Raw genomic sequence first — 12,226 nt, forward strand, 5'->3', positions numbered from 1 at the left:
TACATTATTTTACATGCAACTTGATTGCGTTTCAGGCCAAGTATTAGCTGTAAGGATAACTACGGTTTGTCTGTTCAGGAAAATTCAAGCCTGAAGATTGTTGGCTTGGACCAGAAATTGTCACTATTGGCATTAAACAACATTTTTGCAAGTGTATGCCAAATTCAATTTGTACTTTTGGATCCAATGAGACAAATCTGATCTGTTGTTGGACACTTTTAGAAGACACGTTCCAAGTTTTAACTGGGCAGAATAACAAAGACTGTTTGGTTGGATTGAAAATGTGTAAGATTTAGACATGCATAGCTCTCATGATGTGGTACACATTACTGCAAACTGTCCACAATATTTTTAAGGTGTCAATCAAAACTGAGCATTCTGACTGTTGTAAATAAAAACATTTTGTTTGATACAGCTCTTGGAATGGATATTGTGTGCAATTAATAACTCGTGCAAACCTTTGTAGTGCATGTGCCGGCCCAATAAGGAGATTCTTGCCTGTAAAAAGTTTGAAGTTTGAAAACCATCTAGTACAGAGGTGTCCAAACTTTTTCATTTGAGGGCCACATCCAGAAAATCAGAAGGACGCAAGGGCCACATAATGTTGTGAAGAGAAATTGTGTTTAGTTCTAAAAATTGTACAAATAATTTATTTGTGCTTTTGCATATTTAGAAAAATGCTGCAGTATATAAACTAATTTATTTGTAATATGGCAGTAGGGTTATTATAGTTTTGGAATTTTTCATTTTAGTTTTTATTTCGTTTTGAGTTCTGCTTTTTTAAATTTAGTTTTAATTAGTTTTCAGGGTGGTTCAGTTTTTTTTTTTTTTTAAATTAGATTTAGTTCTTTAATATATGCTTAGTTTTAGTTTAGTTTCAGTATTAGTTTTTTTTTTTTTTTTTTTTTAAATGTGTATTACTTGTGCGCAATATTAAAATAAAACAATAAATAAAAAAACACCATGGGCGTGATGTCATTATTCCGGTTTATATCAAGAATAAATCTACTAAAAATCACATTTAAAATCATCCCCAAAGGCTCATGCATTAAATTAATTAGCAAAGACTAAAACGAAGGACATTTTTGCTATAATTATAGTTAGTTTTATTTTAGTTAGTTTTGTAAACATAAAATGTAGCTTCAGTTAGTTTTCTTTTTTTTAAAACAGCATCTTCGTTTTTATTTTATTCCGTTAACGAAATTGTTTTTTGAATTTTATTTTTTTCATTAGTTTTAGTTAACTAAAATAATCTTTAATAGCACCTTTGTTTTTTCGACACCCTCCCTTCTTACTTTGACCATCTCCACACATTTTTTGTTTATATTTTATTTGACCCGAGTCAAATGCCATTTTTAGCATATGTCGCGGGCCACTAAAAAAATGGATCGAGGGCCGCAAATGGCCCCCGGGCCGTAGTTTGGACACCCCTGATCTAGTATAAACTCTTGTATACGTTTCTAATTGGAATCATAGGACAGAATAACTTTACTGTCATTACAATCTAGCAGTGCATGTCCATCAATAATGTGACTTACATTTGACATTTAAATGTCTCCTGAGAGCGTGGCTAAAATGAAACACAAGATAATTGTTCCAGCATATAAATTCCTTCCTGAAAAACAAAAACAAAAACAAAAATGTGTTGACAATTGTTTCCAAAGCTGCCAACCACATATGCAACCATGCTTTTATATGTGACTGACAGACGGACATGATTAACCCCAAAAAACGTCCACGCTATTATTTACACTTCAATACCCTCACTTTTTTTTTTCTGCCTCTGTCTTGGCAGCGCAATGCAAAATAACTCAACCGCATTCTTCAGCCAATTATACAAGCTTAAGATCCAAAGTTCCCTTCAGATGTCCAACACCTCTTCAAATGGACAGATGTGAACAATTTTGTGTTCCAAGGACAACGTGCATCAATACATTGGAAAATGCTTAAAAATGGGGTCATACACGAACAGTTATGACAAGACATATCGCAAAAGAGATCTTGGAGGAATTGAACAATGAAAAAGGGGGAAAATGAGTTGACACAGAACACTTGTGTTCTGAACTTTAATGTTTTCACTCCTCAAGCCGACAAATCAGGAAATATGGTCAAGAAAAAAAAAAAAAGCTTTTGCTCGCAAAAAAAAAGGGATGTAAATACCTTTGAACACGTTTTGTCTTCTGTATAAAATTATACTTACTATATAAACAAGAAAAACTGTATATACACAGGAAGATATGATGTTATCGCATTTTGCTTGATGGTCTTCATTCCATGGGTTGCTCTTGCTTCTCTTTGAACTCTTTCACTCTTGCCTGGAACAGCAGAACAGAACGTTCGGCTTGAGTTGGGACACGGACACAAGAACCTCTTGCTGACATGTGTCATGGGTTCAAAACTGCGCAAGCTGAGAACAGCGTTCGCTGACACTAAAGGAAGATGAAAGTGATTCCTGAACTTGAACACAAAGGCAGTCGCGGCGCAAAGCCTTAGTAGCAATATAACCAACTTAAACCCAGACCAAATATATAGAACAAGATGCATGATAACTGTTGGTTAGTATTATCAGGGTTAAATGTCCAATATTTCAGTGTTTAGGTGCCGTAGTGTATTTAGGGGTTTAGGGGGTGTGATATTTAAAAAAGATCAGAATATTGTAAAAAAAATAAAAAAAATAACTAAATATATAAATAAATAAATAAATAAAAAAGCTCATACTAAAAAAAAAAAAAAGCACAATATTGTGCTTTTGTACATAACAGCAATGCATATAAACCACCTACAATCTCTAATAACAATATTGATGCACTTACTTGGTAATGCAAGCGCACATTGATCGCTTCACAAGCAAATTAGGTTCCCCTTCATCTGACAATTAGCATAGATTTGAAACATAGAAGGCCAAAACATCCCTAATGAAAATTAAATTGCACTAATAAACTAGCCGCTAGAGGGTGCTAGAATTGCACAAATGGAAATCAACCTGACTTTTTTTTAACAGATGTGTTCCTTTTAAATATTGTGAACATGATGACGACGATATTGTGTCTTAACATCACGATAACACGATATTGCCCTTATCGTTACATCCCTAGTCGAAGTGAAACTTCCATGTTATATTCATTCACCACCTTTATTTGTTTCAATGTTGATGACTATGGCAGAAAGACACCCAAAAATCAGTTTCACATTTGAATATTTCATGCAACAAAAAAGCATCTCAAACAGAAATATTGGTCTTCTGAAAAGTGTATTGAAACAAATTATTTTTTTTGTCCAGAAAATGTTGGTTGACAAACAAATTACACCACGTGGGGGGTGTTCAACTGCTGAGTTTCTTTCCACTTTATTTCATTGTATATGATGTATTACTACATTTCTTTGGGAAATTGCTCAAATGTAGACACTCGTAAAGACAAGTAAGTGCTTTAGGTCTCATTTAGCTGAGCCCAGTGAAACAAAGGCACTACTTGTTTTCCAAGGAAATGATTCATTTTTGAGGTCATGCATTGAATAGCATGCACTTTCGTGACTCTCTGCTTCTTCAAAGTACTCTGACGAAAAACATCAAAGCTCGTCTTTGCATACATTGGACATGTGATGTGACATTCCCGCCAAGCCGCTTCAAGTCTCGTTCAGATCTGAAGATTTTCTCCCATTTTGGATCAGATTCAGAATGTTCCAAAAGAAAGAAAGAGCCTGTCATGACCATCTGTGACGTTGAGCAGATTATGAGCTGCACTTTGTGAAGCAAGGCATGGGAATGATGCGTGTGGTGTATGTATACTGCCGACAAGGTTATTGTAGGACGGAAATTATTTATCAATCGACTTTCTCTACCGCTTATCCTGTTTTGGGTTGCGGAAAGCTGGAGCCTATGCCAGCCGATTTTGAGTGAAAAGCAAATTACACCCTGGAGTGGTTGCCAGTCACATGGGGCACATAGAGACAGTAATCGTTTCACATCAGATGCAGACGCTCCAAACATCAGTGAGTCGCCCGATTAATTATATGCAACATCGGTTCCCAAACCTAATTTGTTCCGAGACTCCGTTTGCAAACCCAAGCAGGATGTTTTTCAGTGTTGCCTTTATTGAGTTGAAGTCTATGAAGGCTTACCTCGAAGGTGTTGAGAACATGTTGGCAAACATTCCGGAGCTCAGTCAGGCCCCTTCTCAGAGGCTCGACGGCAGGAGTTCCATCTGGGGAAAAAAAAAAAAAACAACAACAGCAGATACCTGTGAGGAAACGACTAACCCTAGAATCACTATTCTCTCATCCGTAGAAGTGTAACACATTGTTTTGAAGATACCGTAACTTAGTATCGTTTGAAATCCTCTTTATCATCTTCATTCCAAAGTTTCTGCTTTACCATTTTGTGATGCACACAAAACACATTACATTGAGTTGAAGCGAAATAGCAATAAAGCAACATAAACTAGTACAGTATAGCCAATGAGAACATTGCAGGTGTCAAATAATAATATTAATAAAAAAAAGAGCATGTGATTATTTATTTTTTTTAGGGGAAAAGTAGGTGTATAATAATGCACATGATTAAAAAGTTCCCTAATTGACCCATTTTCACAGTCACATTACAAGAGGACAAAAAAAAAAGTGCAATAAACTAGTCACATTCTTCCTGCTCCTAGAGAGGTCACTGTTTACAAGGTTATAAGCTCGAGGCCGAGAATTCTTCAAGAATTCCCTTCCTGAGGCCAACGACAACAAGACAGTTTTGAGTAGATCATTCATGTGATGAAACCACAGTTGAAAAAAATATATTTTTGTTTTGTAAGTGCAGTCATTGCTTTCTTTCATGAAAGTGGAATGTGTGGGTTATAAAAAGCCACGGGAAATTTTCTTTTTGATCAAGCCACAAATAATCCATAATTAAACATGTTTTTTTGGCAAACCAATGTATTAGCATTTGCAATAGTTTAATGTCTGTAAAATGTAAAGTGTATTTTTTTTTCTGTTATCTTTCATTTTAATTCACACAAAAAGTGATATTACTCTGGGCCAGTTTTTTTGTAAACTGAATTCCATTTGTCTGTACAAAACAAAAATGAAAACCATTTAATGGAACTTTTGAGACAGTATCAAGGTTGAAAAAAATTGACTGTAAATTATTATTGCTCTTTCAAAATGAGGTGTATGTGTATCTGAAAGCCTGTAGAGTTTTATAGCATATGCAAAGAAAATGGTTACTCTCTTGCTTTTTTGCAATTTGTACACGTCTGGTTAAAGAAACAAAACTATTCTTAAAAAAAAAAAAAAAAAAAAAAAAATCAATTATTGGTATCGGAGTGTACATTACCTCGTGTCTGAATGCGAAAGTTGATCTTGTTCTCTGATGGATGGGTGATGGTGTAGCCGCAAAACTCAACAGACTCGCTGGTGTAAGCAGAAGTGAGATTATTATACTTTTTTTATGCTTGAAATTAATGAAACACTACTTTAGACAAAATTTGTCAAAAACACTGACTCTTTCATGATCATATATCGCAGAGAGTTCCCCAGGGTATGGTCTTCATCATGCATCACAAATGTCACGCTGCCCTCATCGGATCCATCGGCTTGGACCTGCAATAATACAATATGGAAAAAATAATACAGTTATTAAGACGTCTAACAATAGCGCTCCCTAGTGGAAAGCATCACGTTTTGGCCCACAGCGTAAATAAACAAAAGAGAGATATAAAACAAATGTCGTTTCCGCGACATGATAAGAGTTACAGAGATTTAATTAAGATCACTGAGAATGTGAAAAACGTAAGTATTGAGTCAGTCGTGGCTTTGATGACGAATGCTTCACGTGCATTAGCATAGCAACTTTTGCTATCCAGCACTGTAGTTAAAGCTAACGGAGCGGTCTGGTTGTTTGCAAAATGAATTTACAAATGGACATCCCACCCCGCTTGTGATATGTCTAAATCCTCTCACCATTTCAAGAATTCGTTTCTTCTCGCCTTCTGCAGCCATGCTGTACGTTTATGTCTCCACTGGCCCAGTGTCGACAATCATTTTCACTCTACCCGGCATTGTGTCTGACAGGCAACGGTCGGATAAGTTGTTTACTGTCTGGAAAACGCAGCAATACATATTTCAATTAACCGAAGTTGTGTTATCATCTTATTTTTGATGCTATATAAAAGTTGAATAAAATGCTATTATATAACAAATTCTTTCCAAATATCCTGTAGGATATTGATAGGGAGAAAATTAGCGAGTCTTTCACTGTCGCAATACAATGACGTAATTAGAACGCTAACAAAACAGGAAGTGAATGAGTGTAGTCAATTATACGGAGCTTGCGTTTATGACACGTACAATGAACTACATTACCCAATTAACCTAGTGAATTAGTTTCTGCTAGTTACAAAGCAGAAGTCACTCGAAAGGGATTTGCTAGGTGCGGAAGTCTTGTGAGATGTTGCTCTTTAGTGTAAATGTGCTTCTTTGAACGCCGCTTATAATCAAGGATTTGGAGTAAGTGTTGTATATGACATTCTATTGCTATTAGCGCATATTTTGATCAGCATTAAATGCGTAATGCCTAGTGCTGTCTTTGTGGTAGCGTACCTCCTGTCAGCAAACTCACCTCAAGCTGTTTACTGTATTTACAATCTGATATGAACGTTGACGCAGACATTTACATTGCCAGTCACCCTTGATAAAAACGTTCTACACAGTATACACGGATGTTTCAGGTTCATCTCCTCCGATCTTTTCATGTTCTTGTGTTGACAGATCCGTGGCCAATTGCGACCATGGCAATTCTATTTGCCGTGGTGGCTCGAGGAACAACCGTCCTAGCCAAACATGCATGGTGTGGCGGGAACTTCCTGGAAGTAACTGAACAGATCCTTGCCAAAATTCCATCCGAGAATAACAAATTGACCTACAGTCATGGCAGGTAGGTGTGCATTTGCTCCACACGCATAAAGTTTGCATCCTCTCACCCACAGTAAATGACATGGGGCATGTACTTGTCATTATAGTACCACATTTGCCTGTGTATGTATGTATGTATGTATGTATTTTGTGACTTTTTATGACCAAATCAGTTACTGAATCAGTATAAAATGAGAGCATGGTATATAAACTATGTGGCCTCAAACAAGCACTTTGACAATTAAAGAAAGAGTTTCATTTTTTTTTTCATTGGGAAGAAAAAAGAGCCACTGCTTTTTTCCAGCAGGATTCTTTAACCATATGTGATAGAATATGAAATAATATTCTTTAATACCCTCTTGTCTTTCAGTTATCTCTTCCATTACATCTGCCATGACAGAATCATATACCTGTGCATCACTGATGATGTAAGTATTGGTTCATGTCATCATTTAATATTCTGTATAACCTGCTTGACCCCTGAGCCACTTTGCAAGACAAGACATGCAATAAAACACATGCAATTATTGTACAGTAATGTGTTTTTCACAGCACTTGTTATTTTCAGTGTATGGGAGGGTCGCATGTCTCTCATTTCAGATTATGTGTTATGTATTTATTCTTACGCATTGTGTGTGTGTGCAAAAGGACTTTGAAAGGTCTCGTGCATTCAGCTTCCTCAGTGAGGTCAAGAGGCGCTTTCAGACCACATATGGCTCACGAGCACAAACAGCCCTGCCGTACGCCATGAACAGCGAGTTTTCAGCGACGCTAGCTGCCCAGATGGTGAATATGACAACAATATTCTGAGAATTTTTAGTTATTTTTTGCTGTCTTTTTTTTTTTTTTTCCCTCAGTGAATCTTACCTCTACTTGTGTAGCTTTCATATCTCATTAATAATACCACTGATATAGTTTCAGCAGTGCTTTTTATTCATTTTGTTAGGCTAAATAAATATGAAATGCTTCCAAGCAACACGTTGCCATATGTGTAAAACAAGTTTTGGAAAATAAAACACCTGCGTGAGTGTTATTCTGGAGAAATTACAGTATGTGTGTTCTCATATTATATGCAATTTTCTGTGCAGAAACACCACTCGGATCCCCGGGGATCAGATCGGCTTACTGAAACACAGATGCACGTGGATGACCTGAAGGGCATTATGGTTCGCAATATCGGTGTGTGTCTCATCAATGTAGAGGGTTGTGTTTTGACTTATGTTTGTATATACTGTGGCCCCTCCAAGACCAAACACAATCCAATCTGTCATGTTAGTCAATCTCTGATTTGTTTTTAATTAAAGGAAGGCTCCTTTAATTTTACATGTATGGCTTGATCGGCAGTAAATAGTTAGTTTAGCTACGAAAAATGCATAAGAGCTGAAGAATACACCCTTATATTGATTTATTTAACTTTTCTTCAACATAGAAGTACTTCCGTGTTGCAACGCCCCCGAGTGGTGACGTCACTAGTGTGTATACTCGCTTGGCGAACAGTAGTTCACGCAGACATAACAACGGGGAGGACACAAACTGTCACTTATGCCTTTGTGTATTGCAAAATTTTGCAAGGCGTCGGCAAGGAAAAACCCGCGAGACCCCCTAAAAAAAAAAAAAAAAAAAAAAAAAAAAAAAAACCGACATGAGTAGAAGGACAAGCAGGCGTGCGCGCAGCGAACATTTCAGGCATGAGGACTTACATACAAAATATGTTACAATTTGAGATGGGGTACGCCACACGCCTAATACTAAAGCCCAACGCAGTACCGAGTATCTTTAAAGAACCAGACGTGGGAAATAATCAAGCCGATGGAGGATCTCTGGCGGCTACTTCTGCTAGCAACACGGAGCTCACTCTCACAACAGCCGGCACAAATCGAAGTCTCCCTACGGCCACTGAAAGATCTCGGAGAAGCGAAGCAAATGTAAAGCGAAAGGTAGGCATGTTTCGGGGGTGGGGGGGCATTCGTTATTATACTGCACGGACTGTTTTATTTCATAATTCATTTGAAGGTGGCCAACGCAGGGGCACGTCGGCACGTTACCGTAATGCACAGTATTAACAATCGTTGGGGCGGCTGGCTTGACTTCGTCTTTTCGAGTGGCGGCTGGCCTGACCGCAGTGGGACGCTCCGCAAAAAAAGAAAAAAAAAAAACAGCTAGGGGAGGTTGGGTGCTGTAACGACGATACATTTAATTTTACTATTTTTTCTTTTTCCTGAAATATTTCGTCAGTTCCACACGTTTTGCATTGCTCGTACTGTGTGTCACATTACCTGTTGGATATTTGCTCCTCCAAGACTTTTCTTCTTCACATCTTTCATCGCAACCAAAGCTATCCTGAGAATGTCTATTTAGTATTGCCATGTTGAATGTCTGATGTTCCAGGATGCAGTTGAGATTGTCCGCAAGGAACCGATCCTCGAGTTTTTTCATTTCCAGACAGCACACATTCATTTGCGGATTGTCCATTCATGTGCAGCTCCCGCACGAACACCACTCACCCCCCGCCTGATTCACTCGTTCGTCAAAGTTTATTTTGTGCCCGAAAAGACCATCTGGCGCCACAACTTTCACATCCAAGGCAGACTTTCCTTCGGTAGAGTTATTTTGTCGTGTTGGCTCGAAGCGATAAGGTTTAATCCTTCCGGGTTTGACGCGAGATGCACGGCTGCGTTGCATAGTGCTTCCATAGTGTAGCGTTTACACACTAGTGACGTAAACATCCGGGTTATTTAGTCACGTGTAACAAACATGCCGGCGTTCGATTCATTTTAACATCGGTTTAAAAGTTATTAAATGTACATAAAAAAATAATCACGTCACCAAATTAATTATTGAAAAAGTAGCAACTTTTTGCTGCTAAAAATGGATCAATAAGTAAAGTGTTCCTTTAATGATTTAAATCAGAAGAATCCATTCTATGGTTAAACTGCCACATTTATAAAAACGTCCTTACCTGTCCGAGCGAAGTTTAGAAGTTGATTTATAATGTAATGCATGCATTAAGTAAAATCCATTACTGATTAAGAAAAAAAAAAAAAAGATTTATTTCCCTGGCAATCAGAGGTTGGCAGAGTATGTAAAAAGTGTGCTCAAGGAAGAGTATTGGTACTTTAGAATAATATAACTAAAGTAAAAATAAAAAGTAGTCTTCTGATAATTGGTTGAGCAAGAGCAAGTCCTTAGTAAAATATTTCTTTATTATCTATATCTTTATTATCTCCTCATATGTTTTGCAGATTTGGTTGCTCGGAGAGGTGAGAAACTGGAGTTGTTGATTGACAAGACAGAAAATCTGGTTGATTCTGTAAGTATTTTGTCTTTATTTATTTTTATTTTATTTTTTGCTGGTGTATACTTAATAAGAGCTGGCTATTTATGTAAAGTGATTGACATTCCTTTCCTGCTTTCAATTTAGTCTGTCACGTTCAAGACCACAAGTCGTAATTTGGCCAGAGCCATGTGTATGAAAAACCTCAAATTGACCTTGGTTATTGTCTTGGTGTGCCTGGTGAGTAACTGTAGCTCATATGGTTGTTTCTGTGATTTTATTGACTTTGACTTTAGGACTTTGGAGGGGATGATTACTGCTTTGCACCATGTTTGTAGGAGATGTTTATGATTTGAAGGTGGGCATCGGACAATGGCAATAAAGAGACAGCTAAAAAAAAAAACACCCAAAAGTACTCCACAGATGGTTGGTCAACTGTAATGCACGCAATCCAAGAGATGGTTAGCTTGTGAAGGTTTTATTTTTCATTAATTTATTTATTTTTATAAGATCAAATAAAGGTTAATGTAACTGCATTAGCGATACTGCTTTGGAGTAGCATCTTTCGGAAATAAGCATTTAATGTGCCCTGCCGGAGGAGCATAAGCTGACATTAGATTAGGTTAGCTACCGTTTCTGTAAAGACATTGCTATTGTGATATATACGTAGTGTACAAACAATGTCACTTTTGAAAATGAACGTATTTCTCTCTGCCTCTTTCAGGTGGTCATTTACATTATTGTGTCTGCTTCCTGTGGCGGCCTCTCCTGGCCCACTTGTGTCAAATGAGAAGACCATGGGCATGAAATATGGGCTGATTTGGAAAAAGGAGTGAAGCGCCTTTTGAGTCGTGGTTGCCAATGGACAGAAAAAGGACATTATGCTTGCTTTACTTTCGCCTCAGTTCACCTGAAAGACACGTGCTCCCACTGCTGCTTTTGATAGTGTACACTTTACCCTCAGGAGAGCAAGTCCTCCACTCGTACCACCCAAACGGACAGCAGCAAGCTGGCCTACAACTGATTGCAGCACTGTAGTTTCGTCTTCAACTCTTTTGTCCGTTTGATTTGTAGCACTTTGTCTGATTTGTAGCACTTTCACTGCATCCGTGTTTCTTCCATTCAAACTGATAGCACCAAAAGATGACTTTATTTACATGCTTGTTCATTAATGTGCACTGATGAGCCTTGATGTAATTGAAACGACAAGCTACAGTAATGTGGACAAGAGCGACCAGACACTGTCCCTGGTCCCTTTACTGAATACTAATATTAGTATTAACAAATAAACCGGGGTCCTAGAAATATCAAACATAGATGTTGTAAATCTTTGTGTCCCCATAATCACATAGTATATCTTTCAGTAAATGCTGTAAATCAGAATACTAAACAAATATGCAGAATATTATACAAAAAATATCGTACATCTGAATGATTATGTATGTAATATTAAATATCTGGCATGTAACTGATGATTGGTGGCAATTATGTACTAATTCAAAATGTGATGATAAGCGGCATGGATGGTTGTGTTTTGTTTTGTTTTTCCATTTGACAAAGTCCTGTTGACTTTATTTTATTTTTGAAGGTCACATAACAATGCCCCTTTTTGTCTTTTGCTTATAGTGTGGTCTTCGTGTGTTCATATTGTTTATAATCATGGAAGTATTTAATAACTGTACATCATGATTTGAAATAAAACCTGATGCTATTATGGGGTTGATGCCTGCAGCAGTATAACAAATTAAGCCAGATTTACATATTAAAAACTGGAAAATGTAAATATTTACAGTTCAACACTTTTGCCAATGACAACTTGATGTTTTGCTGATATGGTATCGTATGCATTTGTTTCAACAGGGACAACGCACAACACATTCACCAAGACAAAGTCAGAAAACATACTTATGGTGCCAGGTATAGCATGAGCTAATTTCCACCTGTAAGGCCTGAGCAGGTTGTTTATAAAAAGTAAAAGTGTTAAAAAAAAAAAAAAAAAAAAAAAGTTAGTATATGAGAGGAGTAACCAGTTGGTATATTTTTGTATAAAACGAG

The 12,226-nt window shown here is 37.2% G+C and overlaps 2 protein-coding genes across 2 annotated transcripts; one reads left to right on the forward strand and one right to left on the reverse strand.

The window, feature by feature from the left end:
* Positions 1-2,034: 2,034 nt before the first annotated feature.
* polr1d (RNA polymerase I and III subunit D) lies at positions 2,035-6,244 on the reverse strand. Its single transcript, XM_077532299.1, has 5 exons — positions 5,947-6,244; positions 5,489-5,586; positions 5,321-5,397; positions 4,120-4,202; positions 2,035-2,315 (listed from the first exon to the last, which is right to left on the reverse strand). The coding sequence occupies exons 1-5, from the start codon at positions 5,983-5,985 to the stop codon at positions 2,268-2,270; spliced, it is 345 nt and encodes a 114-aa protein (XP_077388425.1). The 5' UTR covers positions 5,986-6,244; the 3' UTR covers positions 2,035-2,267.
* A 79-nt stretch (positions 6,245-6,323) lies between these two features.
* Positions 6,324-11,885, forward strand: sybl1 (synaptobrevin-like 1). The gene is made up of 8 exons (XM_077532670.1): positions 6,324-6,492; positions 6,754-6,919; positions 7,268-7,325; positions 7,546-7,683; positions 7,986-8,076; positions 10,140-10,207; positions 10,319-10,411; positions 10,896-11,885. Exons 2-8 carry the CDS (start codon positions 6,774-6,776, stop codon positions 10,959-10,961), a joined length of 660 nt encoding a protein of 219 aa, XP_077388796.1. The 5' UTR covers positions 6,324-6,492; positions 6,754-6,773; the 3' UTR covers positions 10,962-11,885.
* The last annotated feature ends 341 nt before the right edge of the window (positions 11,886-12,226 follow it).

The sequence above is a fragment of the Festucalex cinctus genome, chromosome 9, assembly GCF_051991245.1.
Source record: "Festucalex cinctus isolate MCC-2025b chromosome 9, RoL_Fcin_1.0, whole genome shotgun sequence".
Lineage (NCBI taxonomy): Eukaryota > Metazoa > Chordata > Actinopteri > Syngnathiformes > Syngnathidae > Festucalex > Festucalex cinctus.